This window comes from Pholcus phalangioides, unplaced genomic scaffold (assembly GCF_987345545.1).
Source record: "Pholcus phalangioides strain wild (caught in Gottingen) unplaced genomic scaffold, Ppha-v1.0 ptg000009l_1, whole genome shotgun sequence".
Lineage (NCBI taxonomy): Eukaryota > Metazoa > Arthropoda > Arachnida > Araneae > Pholcidae > Pholcus > Pholcus phalangioides.
This window is the reverse complement of record NW_028301602.1, coordinates 44139841-44165354: the sequence shown is the minus strand read 5'-3', so window position 1 is coordinate 44165354 and position 25514 is coordinate 44139841. Positions and strand designations below refer to the sequence as shown.

The 25514-nt window shown below is 34.1% G+C and overlaps 1 protein-coding gene across 2 annotated transcripts; it reads right to left on the bottom strand.

Annotated features, from left to right (window-relative positions):
- Positions 1-1546: 1546 nt before the first annotated feature.
- LOC149083140 (DDB1- and CUL4-associated factor 6-like) lies at positions 1547-24829 on the bottom strand. 2 transcript variants are annotated; one of them, XM_089236283.1, is made up of 18 exons: positions 24570-24829; positions 22428-22489; positions 22079-22171; positions 21081-21158; positions 19928-20146; positions 16907-17042; positions 15973-16130; positions 15773-15826; positions 15570-15672; positions 13931-14095; positions 13384-13774; positions 13008-13182; positions 11912-12258; positions 11134-11278; positions 10077-10233; positions 9819-9907; positions 7558-7663; positions 1547-6932 (listed from the first exon to the last, which is right to left on the bottom strand). In XM_089236283.1, exons 1-18 carry the CDS (start codon positions 24658-24660, stop codon positions 6868-6870), a joined length of 2634 nt encoding a protein of 877 aa, XP_089092409.1. In that variant the 5' UTR covers positions 24661-24829; the 3' UTR covers positions 1547-6867. The 2 variants fall into 2 exon arrangements, with proteins under 2 accessions (XP_089092409.1, XP_089092410.1); XM_089236284.1 differs by lacking the exons at positions 21081-21158; positions 22079-22171; positions 22428-22489; positions 24570-24829 and adding an exon at positions 20275-20450.
- Between the last annotated feature and the right edge of the window lie 685 nt (positions 24830-25514).

The window sequence follows — 25514 nt, the reverse complement described above, 5'->3', positions numbered from 1 at the left end:
GTATGCAGTTGTAATTAGTCATTTTCGTAGTGATCTAGTTTACATGTACATTTATATTCATCATATGTGTGATATCTATGTGTTTGTGGAGTATTTAAAGATTTCTGATGAGAGAAATGTTCCGAAAAATAATTTTTACAGCGAAGACTTTAAAACGAGTATGAAAGCAAGTAACTGATAATATATTGATACAAGGAACAATAATAATTTTTTTTTGCAGATGTTGAAAATAGTTGTATTCACTTATTTTTAATATATTGTAAAACTTTTATAACTTATCCTTGTCCTATAAATTTATTTTGAAAAAAATGACATAATTTTATTAGAAATTATCAGCCACTACTGTGGGCAATTCACCTGTTGTGGCATTTGTATTCATATTTGATGTTGTAAATAATTTACTTCACTCAACAAAACTTACACACAAATATTGAATTATTTATTAAAACCATCAACATCACTAAGATGAAGTATAGTAGAACCTTGTTATATTGCATGTGTCTGGAAACATGGTTTATTCTGGGGTAGTAAGCTATCAATATGATGGAATACACTAGAATATGCAAAGTGGAATAATAAAGTGGATTTTGTTAATTTAATAAAATACCAGGTGAACAAAATAATGCCTCAAGTGTTTTGACGGTACTACTGTACCCAAATATTTTAGATCTCTGAAGGATATATAATCTTGAAAAAAGTTTTATCAGCTTGTCTAATTACCAGTAAAAAAAATGTGCTCAAACTAAGTATTTTAAAAAGCTTCAATTTTTAACATAAATAAGAGGTTAAAAATTTTGGCGATAAATGATTTTTTATGATGGGAATTTTTTGAAATTAAAACAGATTGATGCATAATAAATAAAAGAAAAGTCTTGAAAAGTTCATAATTTTACTCACGTTTATGTGCCATCAAGTTGTACTTAAACTTTGAAATAATCTAAGAAGTTTTCGTTTTAAGCGATACTGTGACTGAAACATACAACTTTGTAATATACAAAATAATATTTTAAAAAAACATCAAATAATTTCTTTCTATTTAAATAGGTATTGTTCTTTTCAATGCACTTTTTTCTTATTTTTGCAAAGACATTTGTGATGTAAACACATTGTTCAAATACGCTTGTGAGATCATTGTTTGCACCTACAATTCTCATGAATGCGAACTCCCCCCCCAGTCACTCATCTGAAAAAGTCTCTCTGCAGAGAACAGTCAGACTTTCATCACAGTACTTACATAACATGAAAATTCAAGCATTTACCATATGCACTTCAGAATATGGGAAACAGATGGCAGCACCAGCAAAAACACGAAACAAGCACAACTCTGTGTGATAACGTTAATACATTTCTGGGCCACACATACTCTCAGAACATACATTCTCTGGCATGTACCAATTTGTTAGAAATTCTGCAGAGGAATGCTTACAAGGTGCATGTATGTTAGGTGATTCTACATTTGTTAATTATAGACAAACATGAACTTTAGTGAACAAAAAGTAAACACAGTATTTGTACTGCTGCACTTTTATTTAGGAACACACACATATACCACAAATAAGACTTTTAATAATTTTTAAATTTTGCTCTTCTAAATTTGTACAATCCTTTCAAAATACTTAAAACAGTGTATGTAATGAAATTTTTGTACATAGTTATGTACACAAATCATGAAAGTTTACATAGAGCATCATTCTTGTGAATATTTGTAATTGATAACTACAAAATATGCAAAAACATTTGAAATTCTGAAAACTGAACAACCTTCTTACAATAATGAAATTTTTTTAAAAGAAACTTTTTCCTTCATTGAATGATGACTTGAGAAAAATCTGGATTTACAGTCAAACCTTGTTAGTGCGTCCCCTGGTTAACACGTCACACCGCTTACCGGGTCCCTTTTTGTAACTCCCAATTGTCCTCATGCAGGAATTGGCACAGCTATGGCTTACTCCGCTTACTAAGTCATATTTTTGCTCTCCCAAGAGTGACTCATTAACGAGGTTTGACTGTATTTTATAGAAAAAATTATACATATTTTAGACTGTTGCTTTAGTTACTGATAGCCAAAGTTCAAGCATCAATTTACTATGCTCTATGCTACCAGGGCTGTAATTAGACTGGGGCAACCGGGGCACTGCCCCGAGCTGAAAAGGGGCCCCAATAAAATTTACACTTATTTTGCATGATAACAACTCTTTCAAGGAAAAATTTCCCCCAGGGCCCAGAAAAGGCACACTATGGCCCTGTATGCTACCAAAAATTCTTCGATGTACCTCTTGAAAAAGGAAAAAGTTTCTAAGTTTCCATACATTTGCTGTATTTCTCGGAATAGGTGTCTTAGCATTTATGTATCATCATATTGTGTGCATTCATGTATTTTCAAAAACATGATTTTAGAGCTCACAGTATAGGCCTATAGCGTTAGTTTTCATTTTGAAAATCATAATTTTAAAAGTTTGAAAATAGTGTAACTGCACACACACATCACTTTTAAATATCACTTCAATGAGCCAAATTTCAAATATTATGAATTGACTGTCATCATTTGGCAAATAAGAAACATCTGTTTGAGGAATGAAAGAAAATATATATGAAAGCTAAATTTCATTGTGGAAAGATGCAGTGTATATTCCAAAATGTTGACTCACATTTAATTGGCAAAATAAAATTTCTTTTATACAATAAATAAACAGATGTTAAAATAATCTGGTTGAATGAATATTAAATTAGAGACACGCAGAGGCGTGATCGATTTCGTTGGTTTAAATTTTTATTTGCATGTAGTTGTTGCACATGATGAGTGTGTGCCAACAGCCTAGAATTGCTAGCTGCCTTACGGTCGTGTGGGCATCATGCTAGATTCTCATTGTGAGAATTCAGGTTCAAGCTCAGTTGGCAGCACAATGGTGGTCAGCTGAAGTTGGTTCTCTGTAGCTTTCCAACTTCAAAGCGCATTCTTGCTTTGCAGTTGAAGAGCAGACAAACCTTCAACATCATACTTACATAACATGAAAATTTAAGCATTAACTTAAAAAAAAGAAGATACATGGCAGCAACAGCAACAGAATAAGTCTGACAACATAAATACATTAGGGTCATACATACACCCAGAACACACATTCCAGCATGTACCGATTCTGTATAAATACTGCAAAAGAATATGTACGAAGTGCATGTAAGGTTAAGTGGTAGTAGCCCGGAGTTGCTAACAAAAGCAAATTTGCACCAGAGCAAAACAATTTGACCCAACTGTGATGGTAATAAAATATTGTCAAGCAATGGTTTTTTAACGGGTCAGCAGCACCTTTCTAGGAGGTCTGTAAAGGTCTCACATTTAATGTAAAATTTTCTTCTTTTTTGACAAGCTGAAGAAACTTAAGCGAGTCCATTGAATGAATGCTATTTGATACTTATAAATTATCTATATCACACCACCTGGTGGGAGTGGGGGCATGATAGTAAGAGATTAAATTTCAATACTTAAGGGGAACATGAACTGAATTGATGAGAGGTTGAGAAAGAAAGTACATATGACACTTATACAGAGAAATGCAAAAAATATCATCAAAATGAGGATGAGAAACTTTTCAGAGATCATTTACTGTGTTTAACCACATTTTCTTATAATCGTCTCCTTATATAATTTATTATCAAAGTGTAACTTAGATATTCAATTGAAAATTATGTTCATTATGTAAATGAAGAATTTAGATGACTAAATCAGAATTATTTAAGCAACAAAAAATTTTTTTTAACAAAGCTAAAAGATATAAAATATAATATGCATATGTACTATGATTTTCCACTTATAATATGCACCTGCCTGCAAATTTAGTTAATTTCAGCGATAAAAGTCATTTTATAATCCTTAATGGCAATTAATCAGCCAAACACAATACTGCAATATGAACACTGCAATTCATGAACACGATGTGTGAAATAAAAAAAAAACCTGCTATCCTCTCTATATGAATGTATACAATACAAGGAAAGATCTTTGTCAGAGAGGTTATCATATGAGGAGTGATCTGTGTGTCACTTTGTTGTTGCTAATGAAATCTTAAAAGATGGTGGGGGGGGGGGGGGAAGGTGCTATAAGTTAATTTGCTTTTGAGAGAAAATATCTTGATTTTTCTGGTTCCTATACTCAAAAAAATATTTTCAGTGTTAATATATAAAAGACAACATAAATTAAAAGCTATTAAAAATTATTAACCTTTAACAATATTTCATTCTTATCTGAAAAAAACAAAGTTACAGGTAATAGAAAGTTGCCTATAATACGCACAAAGAAATTCAGATGTTTTGAACACTCAATCTGCAAATTAAAGGCAGGAAATTACTGTACATTTTTGCCTGTGTGTATCATTGAATAATATATGAGCTGGTCCAATTAATCACTGAAATACAAATTAAATAATTTAAAATTCAATCAGAATATTTCTTAAAAGTCTGGAAATTAACTTGATTTATTTGACAAATTTATCAAGGATTTGGAAAGCACCTCAATGAAAGTGCAGTTTTGCACCTTTTTTTCTTTCTTTGTGGATTTATGGGGGGGGGGGGTCATATATCCTTTCCAGTTATTCTTTGCACAGGGAACCGAGAAAAATGCTAATGTCGTGTAAACAGATTTCAGAGATTTTTCCCTATTACCTGTAAAATACTGACTTTTTTATTCCTCATGTAAACAGGGTTTAAGAAATAAAAACTCCCTTTAGGGGATTTTCCTACAGTTTTCAATCTAAGAAAGCAGCAGTGTGAAGTTTGAAACTAGTTTCAACATTGGCGACCAACAAAAAATAACTGATTTTTTAAAAGGCAAAAGATTCAAGCGAAAAAATTTCAGGTCTTAACAGATAGTTTAGCATATTCAATTACTTTCGGCAGGTGGCCTTAATTTTTAATGAATCCCTGGATTTGTTTACATTTAGCAAATAGGTGCCTTAAATGAATACAGGAAATTTTCATAGCATCAACTGATATAAAGTGGTCACCAATACTACGTTGGTTTTAAATGTTTGACTTTTGATAATAAAAAATTAAAAATTTTTGACTAACCAGTTGAAAATTTTGATTGATTCCCAACCCCAATATATATGATATTGTCTATATCAGTGTGTGTGTGTGGTTCCCAACCTTTTCTCCTTCCCGCACCCCCAGAGAAATGCGACTTACCTACCCACACCTCTTTTGGATAATACATTTTTTTATCTGTTACAAAATTTAGGTTTTTCTGTAATTCATTACATAAATTATCCAATAATTAATTTCTATGAATTATTTTACTTATTGTTTAATATATTTTTGGCTTTGGCTAATATTTAACTTTGACTTCATTTTTTGAAAATTAATTCAAAAACAATACTAAAGAAACTAACTATTTTTTAACATTTTTTGAGATTTGTAAAAAAAGGTTCATTAACTCTATAATGCCCAAATCGCCCGAAGTCGGCGGAGTAGGTTAATGCCCATAACCGCCTCAAGTCGGCCCAGCTATGGGGTATGGGTATGTTTTGGTGGGCTTTTGTCACCAACGGGGAAGAAGATGAAAGCTCTTGTCAGAGGCGGGACCGGAAATACAACTGCAACGCCCTATCGATGGGATTTTAAAAGCTGATGTACTAGAATGTTCCTTGAGAATGGACCAAGGGTACTCAATGCATTTTACAAAGAGATAATGCTGTGAGGAAAGGGGTGTTTTCAGTGTGTGTGTGTATATATATATATATATATATATATATATAGACTAATTATCTCCCGAAAATCCATTGAAATGAAAGGGTGAACATCAATGCAAAGGGTGGCATGAATAGAAACTCATGGAGAGAGGGTGGGGAGAGGGAGAGTGGCCGAAATTTGGACGAGTCCACTTCGAACACAAAAAACTTGGTATTTTCACGACCCTCCCAGGTTTTCTATCTGGGCGTTAAAGAGTTAAATAGTTCTTCGACACATGACTGATTTTTTTGAAGTTTTTCCTGAGTCATGTGTGTTCACGACAGTTTCAAATCTAAGCACAACATGCTAATAAAATGAGGTACCAATGTAAACAAATCACGAAATAGTTGGGGAAAATAATGGCATTTTTCTCAACTGAGTATTTTTCAAGTACAATCTCTAATTGAAAAGAAGTTTGAAACACAAAATCCTTACAACACATTTCTGTCAGCAGAAGAGGCGTCAAAATATTGGTATGATTCATATTTTTCTTGAAATTGAAAACTTTAATTTTTATCATTTTAATTTTCCTGAATATAATCAGTCAACATGCAATTTTTTCCCATCTTGCAATCCCAAAAATGCTTCCCTGTACCCTTGGCTGGGAACCTCACTGGTCTATATTATGCAAATGACATAATATTTAATGTCATCTAACAATTGAGATTAGGTCAGCATTTTTTAATCAGAATTTTGTATACAGCAGAAAAAACAAAAATAAAAGAAAAATTCCTCACACATAAACAAAAATTAAAGTAACCACGTTGACTAGTATAATCAATAACCTCAACTAAAAAAATCATATTGTATATGCATGCATACATACACATACAGGTCTAAAGATTTGTTTTACATTTACAATTAAATCATAAATAGTACAATGATAAAAGAAAAAAACAAACACTCTTTGGTTGTGCTCTAGAAAATAAGAACAATCCAATAAGATACCATTTCCTTCAAAAGCAAGTAAAGCAATAAAATCACAGATATCTATGTGGGTCTGAGATTCAAAAAAAAATTTAAGTTATGCATATCACACATTGAGGAGGGCATGGTGACTCAGATATAAATATGTGCTACGTTTCTGCTTAAACATATTTAGCAGAGGTAGGAAAAAAAATCCTTCTGTTTTTCCATGCAAAAGAGTTACCGAGTGTTACGATTCCGACTGCCATCTCTTAGTTGACGAGCGACTCTTCTCCACCCACTTCCTGAAATAGAAAATTCAACATTACATGGCAAATAATCATTTGTTTTTATATTCAAAACTGTATGTTATAGAGATAAAGGGCACTGTCTATTTTAGTCAATATTTGGACAATGCTTATAATTTGCAATACTTTCGTTACACCACACATAGGTATAGGACACTAAGTCCTATTTCAGTAAATAACAGAAATATTCACTTCATAAAACAAGTGAGCTCCACAGAAAGGAATACTAAAAAAATCTTTAAATGACTCTCCTGTAAAATTTTACCTTTGTGACATGATGCCCTCCACCTCTGGCATACAGAAATACGTTCATAAGCACATGATTAACAACATAAAAAAAATACCATATTTAATTGATTGAATTATGAATGTCCAAGATTAATTAACAAGGAACTAAATAAATTAACTAGATTAATTACCAACAAATTACCACAATTTTTTGATTTTAGAATGAAATTTCAACAAATTTCCATTGACTGATAAGAAAAGAGGTTTGAAAGAAATCATTGAACGGCATGAAGAGAAACTCGATAAAATTCTAAAACACCAAATGTGTGAGAAACTACTTAAGTATCAGGAGATCAAGGAGGAAAAAACCCCTAAACAAAGCTATTCATCTTACCAGAAGTTATATGGTTTAGAGATGCCAACATGCGTATCATGAAAGTTGCAGGCACTGTTATGGTATCTTTTGTCTCCTCTAGCATCACTCTATTGCGCTTTATTATCTTAGGGAGAAAAAAAAATTTTTTAATTAAATTTTTGAAAAAATAAATCTCACATGAACCTGTTATTGCACAAAATACAAATATAGAGTGATTAAATATTTTTGTTTTATGGCTTGTAGTTTAATAAGAAGACTAAAGTTAGGAAATAACAATAATTAAATTGTTATAGCAAGCACAGTTATTAGACAGATTACTTCAAAACTTCAGTAAATCAACCTCAGCATAACCAACCCATGCAGAAACAATTACCAGTTTAACCCTGGAAAATCTTGTGAGGGGTCTCTCACACCTCTGAACATTTTCATTGCAACTTTGAGCATTTCATAATCAAGACACTGATAATGATGCCATTTCAATTCTGCAGGGTTAAAGGAATTGATTTTGAACCCCTCCAGTGTGAGATGCTAGCATGATCACCTTACAGTCATGTAGTGGCTCTTATTAAAAATATATATATATTTAGGGAAATCTCTTTACAATGACTTTCAAGGGACTTGGAGAAAATTACCATTATGAAGGGATTTATCGTTATAGATGGAATCTCATTTAATGTACACTGCTGGCCACCGTAAATGCAACACCCTGAAGGAAGCATGCAAATAATATGAAATTTACAACATGCATTAGCGGAGGTGAGATATGCAAATGATTAGAATTTCAGCGCAGACGCACATCACGCGCGCCTTTGGCGCCACTTCAAAGCGCTATTTAAGGCTTGGAGATTTCGACGATTTGAAGTACGGCAATTGTGTTTTTCTTGTGGTTTTTTAAAAAAAACGATCAATTATGCCTCGTAGAAAACAGCGATCATCTTTTGATCAAGTATCCGAGTTCGACAGAGGAAGGATAGTGGTCTACCGAGATTGTGGATTATCTTTCAGGGAAATCGGTAGTCGTGTTGGACAAAACCAAACAACTGTAATGCGGATATGTGATCGTTGGATGCAGGAGGGTACGACGGACCGACGTGTTCGATCGCATCCACCTCAGTGCACCCACTTCACGTGATGACAGGCGTATTGTGCGTATGGCAGTGACGGATCGCTCAGCCACATCACGAACCATAGCACAGCACATTCAGTCTGTACCGCATCATCCAGTGTCTGCGCGTACCATTCGACGCCGTTTACAGCAGAGTGGTCTGTCCGCAAGACGTCCATTGCTTCGTCTACCCTTGACGCAGAACCACAGACGTCTCCGCCGCCAATGGTGCGATGAAAGTAGTATGTGAACGGCACAATGGAATGAAATTGTCTTTACTGACGAGTCACACTTCTGTCTGCAACACCACGATGGTCGGATTCGAGTCTGGAGACACCGTGGAGAGAGGATGCTGAACAGCTGCGTTATGCACCGCCACACTGGTCCTGCACCGGGTATTATGGTATGGGGCGGTATTGGATATCACTCTCGCACTCTTCTAGTACGCATTGCCGGTACTTTAAAAAGCCAGCGCTATATCTCCGAGGTGTTGGAGCCAGTTGTCCTTCCTTACCTTCAGGGCTTGCCCACAGCCATATTTCAACAGGATAATGCGCGACCACACGTGGTACGCATTGTCCAAAGGTTCTTCGTCAATCGCCAGATTGAATTGCTTCCCTGGCCAGCTCGCTCTCCGGATCTTTCGCCGATAGAAAACATGTGGTCCATGGTTGCTCAACGATTGACCCAGATTACATCCCCAGCTGCCACACCAGATCAACTTTGGCAACGCGTGGAAGCTGCTTGGTCTGCTGTACCCCAAGAACACATCCAAAGTCTCTTTGAATCAATGCCGAGGCGTGTGGCAGCGGTGATCTCCAACAATGGCGGCTACTCTGGCTACTGATTTTGGCAGGAACCACACTTCACAGAAGTCTATAAATTTAATCATTTAATGCTTGGTCAACATGTTATCTACAAAATAAATATTGTTGCGATATCTCTTGTCTTTCTTGGTGTTGCAATTTGGGTGGCCAGCAGTGTACATTAACGCTATGGGGAAATCTCTCTGACAACAGCAAAATATTATTACATAAAATATTAATGTTGATGAAATTGTTTCAGTCAGTCTTTGTGACATGTTATTCCCTTTGATGTCAATCACAATAAGAAGGAAAATTTACAATTTAGATTCTTCAAAAACTACATATAATGATAACAACAACATTTTTACTTCATCTGCTTTCTCTTCATCAAAAAAAGGTTCTTCTCGAAGTGGTGCCCATATTTTGATGTCATAGTCAATACCACTGGATGCCAAAACTAAAAGCAAATAAAAAAATTACACCTGACTTCCAACATTAAATATTTGGGATTCCATCCAATAAAAAAAAACATACCAAGAACTAAGTTATGAACAGTTATTTCAAAAAATTTTGAGAATGTTATTCTTATAAATAGTATTGAGACTGATTTGTCAAATTTAGCTTACTTGGATCAAAAGGATGAGGTTGCAAACAATTGACAACATGATGATCAGCTTCCATAAGCATGACCAATTCAGTGGTATGTCGATCCCATATAAATATGTGCCCACAGTCTGAACCACTCATGATGAAGTTGTCTCCCCAGAAGTTTGCTTCTTTGATCTGAAGATATATCAAAATAAATACCTGAATATACTGAAAAATAAATAAAAATAAAATGCTTAATTGAATTTTTTCCCCTAATGATTTGGATATTCAAAGTTTGATCCAAATAAGTCATTTGCAAAATGTGTCCTTTCTCTGAATTCATGGCTAACTTTTAGTCATCTTATTCATTATTCCAATTTATACTGATTTTTACCAGAATACCTAAATAAAAATATTTAAAAAGTTGCAATTGACAAAATCTGATTTTTTTTGGCTCTAAGCAAGAAGCGATGATTTCGATTCCAGTTTCACATGCTAGCTTTTGTCTTTCCATTGGTAACTAAAATTTTACAGGATCTTAGATGACTTAATCAGTATCTGCCAATGTCAGATGCAATGAACAAAAGGAAATACGAAAGCTCATGTGTGTATGTGATTATCAAGTCCTATGGAATGTTCAAAAACTGGAGTGCTGATATCCTAGTTTATTGTCTGGTAAAATATGTTGAAGATGTTATGTCTCTCTAGCACTATTGTTCATTTATATACACATTTTATAAAATATATAAAAAATAATAAAAATATTTTATTATATTTTATCCCACTGCATATTCCAGCTGCCTTTTGGAACTGATATTGGTTTGATATTTGAACTTGTAAATTGATTTTTAATTCACTCAACTAGGTTATATTTCTACTTGGATATATATATCCTAGTAAACATTTTTCATCATGTCTCCAAACGAGGTTCATAGGCTTGTTCACTTCTAGGAACAAAAATTGTGGTTGACTTATGGATGCAGACATTGGTAGTAAAAAAAGTAGAAAATAAAGAGCTTTTAATTATCCAAGTTCAACTGTATGTATTTCTAAAGTTAAAGAAATAACAATCTAATAAATAATAAATATTAATACCATAGTTCTGGCATTTCTATGACCAGCATATTTCTTCCGCACAGTAGGAGACAGAGAGTAATTATCACATAATTCATCACTTTCCATGTCTTCACCTTTGTCAGTAACAAAAGCAGACATAACACCACTCTGAACATTACCACTTCTGTACAAAAAAGAAATTTTAATAATTTAGAAAAGAAAATTTATCAAGTGAACTGAATAGTTTATGGTCATATGGATGTTTAGAACAATAAATTCATTTATTTTACCATATATATATATATATAAAAAAGATTTTCAGAAGTTCCAACTAAAGAGAGTATGCTAATTTTTTAACCCTTTTGGAGGACACCATCAAAAAGCGACTTGAGCAATGTACTTCTGAGATACCAATATCTTTTTTTTGTTTTATGAAAGCACTAATGAAAGAGGAATTCAAAATGGAACCAAACGATCCTCAACACAGGCTGTATTTTAATTCTTTATAGTGCAGTGGTTTAGACCACTGGTTCTCGGGCTTTGGATGCCCACAGCCTGGTTGATTTCTTTTTTGCTAGTGAAAGGCCTGGCCACACACATGGCTAATGGGAAATAAATGGGTGAAAATGAAACAGTGCACCACTCACGGCCCGGTTCGACTGATGTCAGGGCCCGGTGGTTGAGAAACACTGGTTTAGACATTTCAATTTTAAATCTGATACATAACCTCTTAAATGCTGATGGAGTATCTGAGAGACAAAAGTATTCCAAAAAAAGAAAAAAAATTACTGGCGCATAAATATAAAGGGCTAAATACCTTCGAGATGATGGAAATGATGATCGTGAGTCTTCTTCACTGTCCATGTCCCATGGATCCATTTCCATCATAAATGAAATCTCTCCTTGTTCAGAAGGTTGCTGCTGCTGCTGTTCTTGTACAGAGCTAATGACTTCTGCTTCAGTTGGTGGTACATTAGCAATATAAATATTTGGTACATGTATTCCAGTGGGTTCACTAATGTTTGACGAATTAGCAGTGGCATCTTCAACAGTAGCAGGACTGGACATCACATTTGAAGAATCACAGCTAACAGTTCTAACTTCTGAAATTGTAATACCCGATGCCTCACATGGTTCATTATCACAGATAACGGTATTCGACTCCTAATTTCAAAGGACAGTAAATCATGAGTGTAAGTTAACAAATTCAAAAAAAGCTCTCAGCTTTAAAATGGTACTTTGTTTTGTTAAAATAAGTAGTTTCCTGTAATAAAACCATGGCTTAGATAGCTTTAAAAATTAACTTTCAGCTCTTGTAACTAATTCAAAAAGTTTCAGCTCATTCAATAACTTCTTTTTTATCTGACTTATGTCTAGTATAAATTATGTCTACTATTTTGTACCTGGTTGTACAAAATAATGCAATCAGGTGAATAGAGGATTTAAAATTTATGAAATCCACATAACATATATAGTATTGCTCAAAAAAATAATTTCAACACCTATATATTTACAATACACGATTCTAGGGCTGGAGCTAAAGAGCAACAACTGTTAAATTTAGGGGAAACATAAAAATACTAAAAATATTACAAAATCAGTCTTTACAGCAAAGAGAGATGGCAAAATTATGTTTGCCCCTCCCCTGAAAATCTTAATTGTGAACCAGCACAACACCAACATTCATCTTGATTCATTTTATTGCATGATATAATATTAAATAATTTTTTGAATTTAATAGGCCCACTAAAATGACTAAGTTTATGGCTCAGTTTTACATATTATGTTTACCAATAACAGTTGCTAATTATATTACACAAAAAATTTTGATAATTATTTCTTGACTTTTTGCATCAATTACCATTAACTAAATTGATTTAGAAAAGGTGTAGAGAAAAATCAAAAGCGCTCACAAGATTGCTTGAACTTCTACTATTCAAGCATGGATTGGCACAGCTTTCATTTGAAGAATGACTCATAGATCCAGTTGCCAAATTACTTGCTTCATTCGAATCCTCATTGGCTGAAGATAAGTCAATGACTGGAATTTCATCATCATCTATAAAGATCACAGGTGGATTTTCTGCCCTAAAATAATTATATGTAACTTATATTTTGAAGTAACAAATAATTTCACACATGTGATTTCAGATGAAGTGGGTTATGAAATAAAATTGGAAGAGTTCAAAAAAATACTATTTTTTTTCTGTTCCCACACTCAATTTACAATAAATGAACAATTTGATGGGTGTAAAAATATTAACAAAAGTGGCTGAATTAAATGCTTACGTTGTAGTCCTCAACTCTGTCCCAGTGCTTCGCTGCGAGAGTTCTTGTCTGATATTTTGTAAGCTCAGATTAAGTGCTCGTGAGTTTTCAAGAAGATTGTTTTGAGATTCAGATGATATGTCATTAACAGGAGCAGAAGATACTTTTATCATCGTAAAAGGTAAATCTACACTGTTGCGAGATAGTCCTGATGCAGTTAGTGGCTGAGCTATGGCCTCTTCATTTTGATTTGAATTTTCTCCATTTCCACTGAGCTCATTATTGTTTGTTGATGCTGTACAAACACCACTAGTAGAGGGCAATACTCGAGGCTGTTCTGGAAGTTCGGAAGAATCTTCCACATCAATAACACTAGGCAAAGACCCTTGATTACTGAGCCACCCAGAAACACCTGTAGTAAATACTATTTGTGAGTTATTAGCACACAATAACAGATTTTGAATTAAAATACAAAATAACAAAAAATTTTCATCTCTTTCACACAGAATGACTAGGAACCTCCCCTTAAGCATTCTAATCAACTAACAAAGAAACAATAGAAAATTACCAGCTACTTCGTTATCTTCATTGTCCTCCATTTCACTACCTTCTGAATGTGAAGCCGATTCATTTTGATTTGCTGAGCGAGTTCTATTATTATACATAGTAGTAAGGACATCTGACATTCTCTGCATTAAACTGGCATGCAAAGTTCTTGGCTGCTGCTCTCCTGCTAATGTTGAAGTAGAAAACACACACATATACATTCTAACATACAGGCAATAATTTAATTGACACTAACCAACATCATCTATAGTTTGATCTAGCAACCAGGTCTCAAAGTAGAATGTTTTGCATTGTTCTGCAATGAGCCTTCCGCTGAATGAATATGCTCTGCAGTAAAAATTCCCATAATAGTGTTTCCTATACAGAAGAGTTCATTCTTTTCTCTAAATTCTTCCCAGATTTTTCTGTGCCATACACCACAGTTCAGGGTATATTCTACTTCGGGCAGCCGGGATGTAGTAACATTTTGTATAGGAACTGATAAAGACATGAAGATATTAGTACTCATCTGGGTTTAAGCTATGGTTGCATTTTTTGCAAAATGCGAAAGAAAATCTTAGAATGCAAAAGAAGTAGTAGCCACTTTCACAAAAATGCGTACAGGAGGTACAAAATGAGAAGACATTGGACCATAAATCATTAGCATTGCAGCATTTTGCTAAAGCTTTTCCCCTCCATTTTTTGCTAAAGGAATTTTTTATCTAGCTTAAACCCTGGTACTCACATAAAATTTTGTGCCATTCCAGTTGTTAGATCGAGATAGCTTTGAGTAGTTAATTCAAATAAAGGCCAAATTGTATTGCAAGCAAATTAAAACTATTTGTATCATTTTGGTACACATTTTTTTTTTTCATTTTTAAATGCAGAAACCTACAGTAGAGCCTCAACTAATCGAGGCATGTGGGCAAACTGGTCACGTTTACTTTTACCATTAAATGTATTGATGATTGATTTTTATTCGTTTGTAAATAAATTTATCTGATCAGCACAAACTTTTATTTTTTGAATTTTTAGGGACCATCTCTATTAATCAAGGATCTCATTCTCTAAAACAACTATGGAAACATTACTTTGGGACTATTGAGTTAATCTAAGTTTCAGTGTACAATTATTAAATAGAAAACATGTTCAAGATATACGGAAGACTGGATGTTGTGAAGATATTAATTATTTTAGATGTTAATTTTTTAAGGAAGGAAAAAACTCATCTCTGCCTCTACCGGGAGTCGAACCCGGGTCCCTCGATTGCCGGACGAGTGCTCTGACCACTAAGCTACAGAGGAGATAGAGATTTTCCTTCACTAGAGCATATATATGCCGAACGGAACCGTGCAATGGACGGTGAAACCGATCAGCTAATAGCTCATGTCAGAAAACATGTTCTTCAACAAATTAATTTGTGTAAAAAAAAAGAAATTTTTAAGAAATGAATGTAATGATGATTATGAACATTGACAACAAAGCCATCAGAAATTTCAGTAAAGGTTAACAGGTTAACTCATATGGTTTAACAAAGCTTGAAAGACAACCATCAGAAAGTTAAGTTACAGAATACAAACAGATATAAATTTTTTCTTTTTTACTCTAATCTTTTTGAATTTTCATCTTTAAGATTGAAATGAAGATGAAATGTCTCTCACCACTGTTTTCACTCTCAGGCCGAGCATTAGGACCCGTATCAGACCAGTCTCCACGAACTCTTAGTCGTTTCATTAATGGAGTTCTTGTGATGGTTTTTTTAGTCTGCAAAACAATAATTTTGAGATGAGCAAAGAATTTGGAAATCAGTATGTAATTACAGCACCTATAGTTGATAAATCAGTAAAAATATTGAATTATTTACATTTTTCGGTTTGTTACAACTTCCTAGAACCCTCGGATCTTTATCACCACCATTCTTGAGGGAAAAAAATAAATTCAGTAAAAATGATACATTATGTATATATATATTGAAAATTTATTATAATTCATAACTAATAACGACACTAATATAACTTGAAAATACAAATTGTTAATATAAATGTCAAAAAATAAATTACATACTCGTATGTCAAATAAGTAAACAAAATCTGATGAGTAACTGACTAGCATCTGATATCCATCACGACTGTACCCCAGAGATGTAATTCTATGGTTTGAAGTGAATTCTGGAACTGTGAAGTTGGCCATCGTTGCTCGAGAAGTATTACTAGTATAATTACCTGAGTGATATGTCACAATATAAACAAGCATACATAAATAAATTTTCATCTGCTACTTTTCCACAACACATCAAATGTAAGAACAGATTCTAAAGTGCTTTTGTTATTTGAATTCATTTTATTGCTCAACCTCCATTCTATGTGGTTGACGGTACTTGGGTCAAAGCTTACAACCTTCAATTCAAAGGATAATTTCAAACAGTGCTATTATGACATGTCCTGTGAAGCTTGTCTTGTTAATTTTTTTTTGGGCTTTACTTAATCCATTTGCATTATGCCTCCAACCAACCTATGTGTCCCTATCGTTTCAAGAAAAATGAAAGAAGTTTTAATATGAAAACTTGTTTTTATGTATTATACAAGCAGATTATTCTGTGTTTGGTGGTAATGGACACCCATCATTAGCAAATTATTTGGTTCATGGATGCAATGGGTTAATTATTTGTCTACGAGAGACAACAGTAATTTTCTATACCTATATTAAAAGTAATTTTTTTTTGAAAAACAAGATGAAAAGCTACTGAAATAGTATTTCTAAATTAGTTATTACAGATCATAAGAAAATATTCACTTTTTGTGTTGAATAAAAAATGGAAATCAACAAAAGAACTTGGAATTTTTTCACCGCAGTAAAACACCACCTTACTTAGGAGAAGTTATTCTATACTAAACTTTTTGATTTAACATTTCTCTTCAGAGTAACAGTAGTAAAAATAATTAATACTTTCAAAGAAGCTAAAAATACAATAACAGAATAAAACAAAACTGTCCCATGCCTGTTGCAGCTGTTCCAAGCATTCTCCTATCATAAATACGGACGGAAGCATCAGAACATCCTACAGCCAGCTGATATGGTGCAACTGGATTGACGGATAATGCAGTTACAGCTGAATGACAATCAATCAGGATATCCTGGCAAAAATACAATGCAATTTTAGAATGATATAAATTGGAACAAAATTCTTACCTGAATTACACAAAATAAATTCATGTCTACAAGAAACAAACCCTTTCATACAAAATACAATCTATATCAATTTATTATTTCATTGAACTTTTGTTCATTTATCCTATAGGCTCAGTATTTTTAATAAATAATGTATAAGGCTGCAAAGAAAATATATGGAAAAAATTGCATTCAATAAAAACAAATGAAGATATCACAATATGATGAGCAGATTATTGTGGGCATTATAAAATAAAATTAACTATCCCACAATGACTCTCCAGCCAGAAAACACTTCTTCATTCAGACTAAGATTGTCTGCATACAGAAACTTACAATGGAAATTCTTGAATCATTATAATTTTGCATAAAAATGTCATTTCACATGCCTGATGAAAACAATTCATTGTTTCAAACAGAATCAGGTGGGAAAACACAGCAAAAACATAGTGAAACTCTTGCTCTTAAACCTCAACCCCATTCAATGCGTGCCAATTTTATGTTACAAAAGGAATTAAGAACAAAAACACATGATAAAAACAAAAATGTCTTGAATGAAAGACAAGATGAGAAGTGCTATAATGAACCATTTACTCTAACAGCTACATAAATTTACAATTTTTATCCACAATTAATGATTTATTTTGAGAAATAAATGTTTTAAAAAGTTGTTGTTAGAGTGAAATAAAAATGTAGATACACCTTTTCTTTTCTGATGGATTATTTGCTCACACATACTTGTATATGGATGGCTTTTATATAAAAGGAACCAAGTGCCATTTTTAACATTTTTGAGAAAAACCGATATCTGAACTAATGAAAGAGGTGAATTTTCTATTTAAATAGAACCAAGCAACATTTATGCTGTGCTGTCATCTGTGTGCACTTGAACCAAATACCTAACAGAGTTTCCATCATCTTATTTTATTTAAACAGGAGCAAATATCTTTGGTGATTGGTCGTTTACAGAAAACTGACAAGAGAGGAACTCACAGGAAAGGACAACCTCAAATTTCCCCAGATGAAATTCAGAAAGTAAAGGATCACATTAATAAGTTTCCCTGTTATTGTAGAAGAGAGTGGTGATACAGAGCATCTGTCAACTGAACTACCAGAATCAAAAATTTATGACTTACACAAGGAAGAAAATGAAGGGAATGGCACAGTAAGTTTTAGTTGCTACAGGATGATACTTCACACACATTTTAATATCAAAAGGAAGAAGCTGAATACAGATATTTGCAATAAATGTGACAATTTATATATATATATAGAGAGAGAGAGTATATGTGTGCGTGCATGTGAATGATGACGAGAACTTTCTTTCAATCCGAGCACAACTCAGGTCTATCACCATATATGGGTGATTTACTACCTAGTGAATTGTGTCGGAAGTGTAACTGTGTGTGTACCACCATCTATATTTCAGAAGTGAAGTGAGTGGTGTGTTATGATTGAATTACATTAGTACTGTTTGTAGGTCCGTTGCTCTCTGTGGCAAGACTTTTTAAAGGGGAGATTGGCTCGCATTCACACCTTGAAAGTGGGAAGCAACTTCATGGTGCAACTAACTTGCCAACCAACCATTCTTTAACCAATTTGGATGACGAGAACTGCAAAGGAAATGAACACCTGTAAACTTTGTTATGACATGGAGAAAACATTGGACCTACCAAGAATCCCAACAAATGTTATTTACTACAAGAGGCAAATATAGGTATATAATACTTGGATCCACTTTGGAAAAACAAAAGTTTACTTTATGTTTGGGTAGAAGGGACTGCAGGACGAGATGCAGAGGAAGTGGGTTACTGTTTGGGAAAACAACATTCTTACTCATGCTGGAAGGAATGCGACAGATCTTATTTTATGGTCTGACTCATGAGAAAGGGGAGGGGTTCAGAATCGAAACATAAAAAATTTGCTTATGATTAATACATTGTTTGATTATCTAGACATGCTGAAATCTGTGACATTGAAGTACCTCATTTCAGGGCACAGTTATCTTCCAAATGGTTCAGATTTTGGTGATATAGAATCTGCCCTAAAAAACCAACAACGACTATACGCTTTGGGGTATTATATTAAGGTGATGGAAGGAGGTCGCAAAAAGAAAAACAATTTTCATGTTACAAATGCAGACAGATGACTTCAAAAGGACCAAGGAAATTGAAAAAGTTATCACCAATCACAGCTTTCATTCGGCTGGGTTGATTTCCCTATGGTATGAAGGGAAGCCAATAAGCAAGGAAAAGCATAAGGATATCCTATCTATTCGTCACCTTATACCAAAGGATGCCTGGCCTTTTTATAAGAAACTTGATTTGAGTAGTGGGGTTGAAGATGATATAGATGGTTTTGTACAATTGCAGACTTCACAATAGATGATGAATAAATGTTAATGTATTGTTTCAAAAGTTGCATTCATTAGTTTTGTATTATGAAACTGTTCAATAAATTTACTTTGTTTTAATTAATAATTTACTTTACTTGGTTTCTTTTAGATAAATATTAATTTGAAATTATTTAAAGAGAACCAACAGCCTTTTTCTACGACGAAGCTATGAGGGGAGAAGAACAGTTAACAAGCTGTTTCACTGTATGTGTAACAGTGAAACATTAATATGTACCTGAAGTCATCACAATACTTTTTTCACAAAAAGAGATTTTATTATTTTTAAAATTAAAGATAACTTTAAATAGAGCTTTTTCTGTTTTGAATTAATGGTGATTGGTTCCTTTTATATAAAAGCCGTCCATACATTAGATACCCTGCTAGATAGTATTCCAAAAATAAAAATTAATCATTTAAAAATGTATCATATCTTAATGAGTTACACTTAATACCAACCTCTTTGCAATCATTATTGTCACAACTAGTCTTTGTTCGCAAGTCAAACCAACGAACAGTACCATCTTCACCACAAGACAGAAAAGTATTTGGGTCATTTGGTACAGTCATTATTTCATATGTTGTTCCAAAATGGCAGCCAAATTTATTAACCATACTAGATTCTGAATTATCTAAATCTGAATAAATAATTATTCCATCTCCAGAGCATGATATCACCTGAAACGATAAAGCCCTGAAATCAGTAAGTATCGCAATGCAATCAGTCAAAAAATTAAATCATGTTGCCTGTCAATAAGTATAGTTGAAACTCATTGGGAAGTCATTAGTCTCAACCCATTACTCACTTAAGAAGTGCCCGCTTAAAGCGGGGTTGACACTACGCATGATATGCATTGTCCTCGAGTGCCTAGATGGGCTCTTGCGTAGCATGGATGGATTGACAAGTTATAAGACACACAACAAATCTGCTGCTTGTGAGGATCCATCTCGTTTCTGCACATAAGAGACTGATGTCCTGTCTTCCCAAATTCTGTATGGCAGGAAGTTGCGGTGATGCAGTTGCAACTAGTTAATGCAGTGGTTGTCAAAGCATATGTTGCAGTTCCTTGGGACATCGTTAACCTGTGCCAGAGGACAAAGGAAGCTGTCGATATTTATGTACACCTGTTCAGTGCTTTGCATTGGTTCTTCATTAGAATATTTAGGGGAGCCATGGATAAATGCTGACTGAGCCATGGGTGGCAAAAGTTTGAGAACCATTAAGTAAGTGCATGGGTGAAGGAAAAAAAAAGAGGAAAAACACCAGCATACTCCCAAGTAACCCGAGTCGACATAATGAGAGCCTGTCACAAGACATTTTCCTATTTAAGAAGTCTTATTTCTAGATTCACATTCTTTTCTTCTCATGGGAAAATTCTACATTTAAGAAATTTTCCTCCTCCTGTCAACACATTTTTGTGTTTTTTATTTATATGAATATACCCAGAGAAACAACAACATACAGAGAGAGAAAATAATAGGTTTAATGTCCTCAACCCATTAATTGCACAAATGAAACTTCTTATTGTATCACCTTCAGTTGTTACAATGATCAAGATAAGACAATAAGTACTAGAGGGAAAAACTGAAAATCTAAGCAGAATGTGTATACCTTACTGTCATTAGCACCTGGCATGAATTTGGCACTGAAAATATTCGATCTGTGGCCAGTAGCAATGTAGGCCAAAATCTAGAAGAAAACAAGATTTCATAAAAATTAATTAACTGGTAGAAAATAAAAACGTCTGTAACAAAATTTTAATAGTATTTGAAACAATCAAATTTTTTTGTGTACAGAAAATTTTTTTCTTTGTAAAAAAGTATCATTCTCTGAAAATTTCAACGGATTTTCACCTGAAAAATTACACAAACCAGGGCTGGACAAATCCCCTTTTATATGACAGCATTGAATATGCAGTTGAAAAAAATACATACATAATCAAAATTTTTTCCTGCCATAGGCATGTTGGGCTATAGATTTATCCAGCTCTGCTGGTAACATAGATGTTTCCTATGTATTAATAACTTAAACTGCAAAATTAAATGTTGAATAATAAATTAGTATAATACTAGAAAATAACCCATTGAAATGTATTAGAGCTCCCCACAGAAGATTAAGAGCCCTCTAAACCAGGGGCTCCAAGACTTTTCCCCCCATGGCACCCCTCTTCCTAATCAACGCTTACACACGGCTCCACAGAGCAGTTTAACAAAGAATCTCTGCAAAAAACCTTTGTCAGCATCACCACTTCGCAGCACCCCTGACACTGACAAAGGTTGGAGGCATGCCATGGCTTTGTGGCACACAGTTTGAGAACCCGTGCCTTAACCTAAAGCAGTGTTTCCCAAAGTGGGCAATATCGTCCCCCTGGTGGGTGATGGAATGGTCCAGGGGGGCGATAGAAGCTACGGATATAGCATAGGATCCTATGGGTTTGCTTGAGTTGGGGGGCGATGAGAGAAAACGTTTCAGAAGAAGGGGGTGATGGAACAAAAAGTTTGGGAAACAATGACCTAAAGGATCAGTTACTCATGTAATTTTACTAAAGTACATTTTGAATAAGCATTTTTGAAATTTATTATTCAAATTTAATAAATAAGAAACATTACTGAATGAGTATATGCATGTGTTATGCATATATGTTGATCATCAGAACCAGATAATAAATATTTTCCTGTCTCACTCCAGCAAACGCTATTCACCTGAAGAGAAAAAAAAGTATGTATCATAATCTGTAATTAAGGGGGGAAGTGATAAACATAAATAGAAGCTTTCTGCATTCTTGACAAGTCACCAACAAGTTTGTTTTTGAGAAAACACTGAATTTCATTGAAAATTTCATGACTGATGAAACCATGTAACATGATTTACAGCAGGGTTTGACAAATCAGGAAAAAAAAAAAAAATTAAGCCTCACTTAAATTTCTTAAGAGCCAAATTTAAAAATAGAAAACTTACACATCCATTGTGAGCTGGAATTTTCACTTGCAGTCGCAATCTCTGGACAAAACTCTTGCTGTCTGTAAAAAAAAATCAGTTTCATGTCTTAGAAATCAAGAATTTGTGATTAAATTTGCCTATAAAAATCCTCTACAAAGATTTTGGTATGAAATGTGGCTGCGTTTTAAAAGAGTTTCACTAGCAAAGCAAGATTTTTGAGAAAAAAATGTTTCATATGTAAAGAAATCAGAATTGAAATAATTCTGTAGATCTTTATTTTTCACAGCTGTAACTAGGATTTTTGTAGGAAGCGGGGCAAACACAACGTTGTTAAAAATCACATTTAAAAAAATTAAATTCTGTTTTTTAAGCACTAGAATGACGTAAACCTACTTTGACATGCAATTCCATTCATCTCAGGTACTTGAAATCTTATGACTTTTCTTATTTTGTTGAGACTCTAGAATTCCTAGAGTATGAATATTCTAGATTTCTTAGTTCAGCGGTAAAGTGAAGTTCTACCTAGAATGCTGGTTACAAGCATTTTGACTGCTACAGAGATATTTAACTAATATGATTGCAAAACATGCTGACATGGACAGTCTTCTTAGGTAAACATTAATATTCAGGGAACAAATGTTCAGTCATGGTGTTTTTTTCTCCAGTACCCATGCGGAGACTTATTTTTCGTGCCAAGCAATCACCATCTTTTCGGCAGTCAATTCAAGATGACCAACAAATAACACATACAAATGCAATTTATTCCATGAATCGATCGAATATGCAGTAATCTACAGAGCTTGACAAATCTTAAATACCAGGTTACCATGGCAGCTAAAAAATTGGTATTGGCACCTACAATTCTTTCTTTCTTTACTTGTGATTACTAGCTCTTGGAAAAGACATACACTTAGCTTGTAAAACATTCAAGGCCTAGCAATATATGATAATCAATCAAAATCATTATAGTTTATTTTATATTATCGTAATGTTTTTTTTTCCGGCGAGATATTATTATTCCCTTTGTTTACTGTGAAATGATACAATCCCACAGAGGACACTGGTTATAATATGTTTTTGCATTACCGCATCATTTGAATGATTTGAAATTGTTGACGCTTCCCCCCCCTTCCTAGTATGGTATATACCGTTTATGTTTTCCACAATGGAGTATGCAATGGAGTATTTGTTTTGGATATCATTGTCTTTCAGGTTGTGCCTTTAATATTTGTTTTTATTATTTTTTGTATACTAGCCATTATATCTGGAGTTTTAATCCCACGTGTTTTTATTGACCGAACCCAGAGAGGCTTTTATGTCCTGATCCAGGTTTTTATTTTTCAAAAAAAAAAAGTATTTTTTTATAAAACAGGAAGGACCAAGTCTTAGTATCGGTTTTTATTTTTTTATTCTGGCATATTCATTCCAAAATCATGCTGTAAACAATAATATCATTGGTGTTCATATGAAATTCACTTTATATGTTACATTCATTTCATATGTTGCTTCATCTCCAATCTTGATCTCGTATCTAGTCTAGGATGTTTTATTTTTAATCTCGATACCTTATAATGTTGTTTTGTCATTGTTTTTTTATCACTTTTTTTTCATTTGAATTGCTGTAGTATAATCCCCTTTTGGCGATTTTTTTCTTTGGCTAGAAAGACATCCGAAAGCATGAATCTGTTTCACTTTTGACGATTTCTCGTCACGCTCTTATAGGATTTTCTTGTTAAAGAAAAAAAAATCACCATCTAGGGATTATACTACAACTGCTCCAATCAACCTTTTACTGTATGAAAAATCCAGATATCTCTGAAACTTTCACTCCCAAAAAACAAGCTAGATGGCAGCACTTACAAAAACGAAACAAACATAACTCCGACATCATAAGCAAATTAGGACCATGCAATACACATCCTGGCATGCATAAGTCCCCTGAAAATTCCTCAGAGGTGTATTTACAAGGTGCAGCTACAATGTAATTGCACTCGGTTGCATCGTACAATGTAGTTTCTAATTGAGTGCGTTGTGCAACGCGCGCAGTGAGACATACCGCTCCTACCGAGCATCTTCATCGATTCTCATATTGAGGGCAAATCAAATGAACAAAGTGTTTCACTGATATTCGAAAAATGGACAACGTGAAGTGGCACTTACTTTTCGTGGCGTCGAATAGTTGAAAAATGCCCGCGTTTCCGTACGGTGCGTTGTATAACTTCGTGAACACACCGTCCTTCTTATTTGACATCACGGTGATGATTGAAGCTCTCAGCTCGAAGCCAACATAACAAGTAAGAAGGATAAACAGAGTCTCTGTCCGAAACGTCCTGTATCTATTCAATGATCTTTTCAACTCGCATCAAACGACAACAACATTGTGGTGACAGCTGAGACCCATAAATACACAAACTGATGCCATCCCTTGACGACTTAAAAATTGAAACTATTTTAATTTATGATGTAATTTTTTGTAAAGAAAATCGAGAAAAAATTTTTATTTCCCAAAATAAAAGGAGGCACAACAGAAATAGGAATAAAATGTTCTTTTTTTTCTCTTAGCTCAAAGAACTCGATTTTTGGTTCAGATATTCTAAATCGAGATTAGGAAACACATAAGCCGGGTTTTCCTAGGAGCAGTGCCGTCTTAACGCATGGGCCCACCCGGGCACGGTCCGGGGGGGGGGGCCTCAGGCGAAGAGGGGGCCTCACAAAAATGAGAATTAGTTCAAATTTTGGAGAATTTGCCTGGTAGGGCTTCAGAAAAATCACTTGGCCCGGGGCTCATGATGCTCTTAAGACGGCCCTGCCTAGGAGTAGGTTTCTTCAGCGCGTGGAGCGTAAAAATGCTGATTGGTAAAAAAAACCTGAATTTAAGGTTTTTAACCAATCAGCGTTTTCACGCTGCCCACAGCGCAAAAGTTTTACTCCTAGGAAAACCCGGCTTAAGAGGGTTTCCCCGATTGCATTCCGTGCACATTACTGTAGGGCTCAGTGCTGTAATGTTACCATATTCGTAAACTGATAAAGGAGGATGCCTGCACACGTATCCCGGGTCTAACGAGAAAGAGAAGTTAGACTAATTAGTTATCTTTCTCGTTAGCC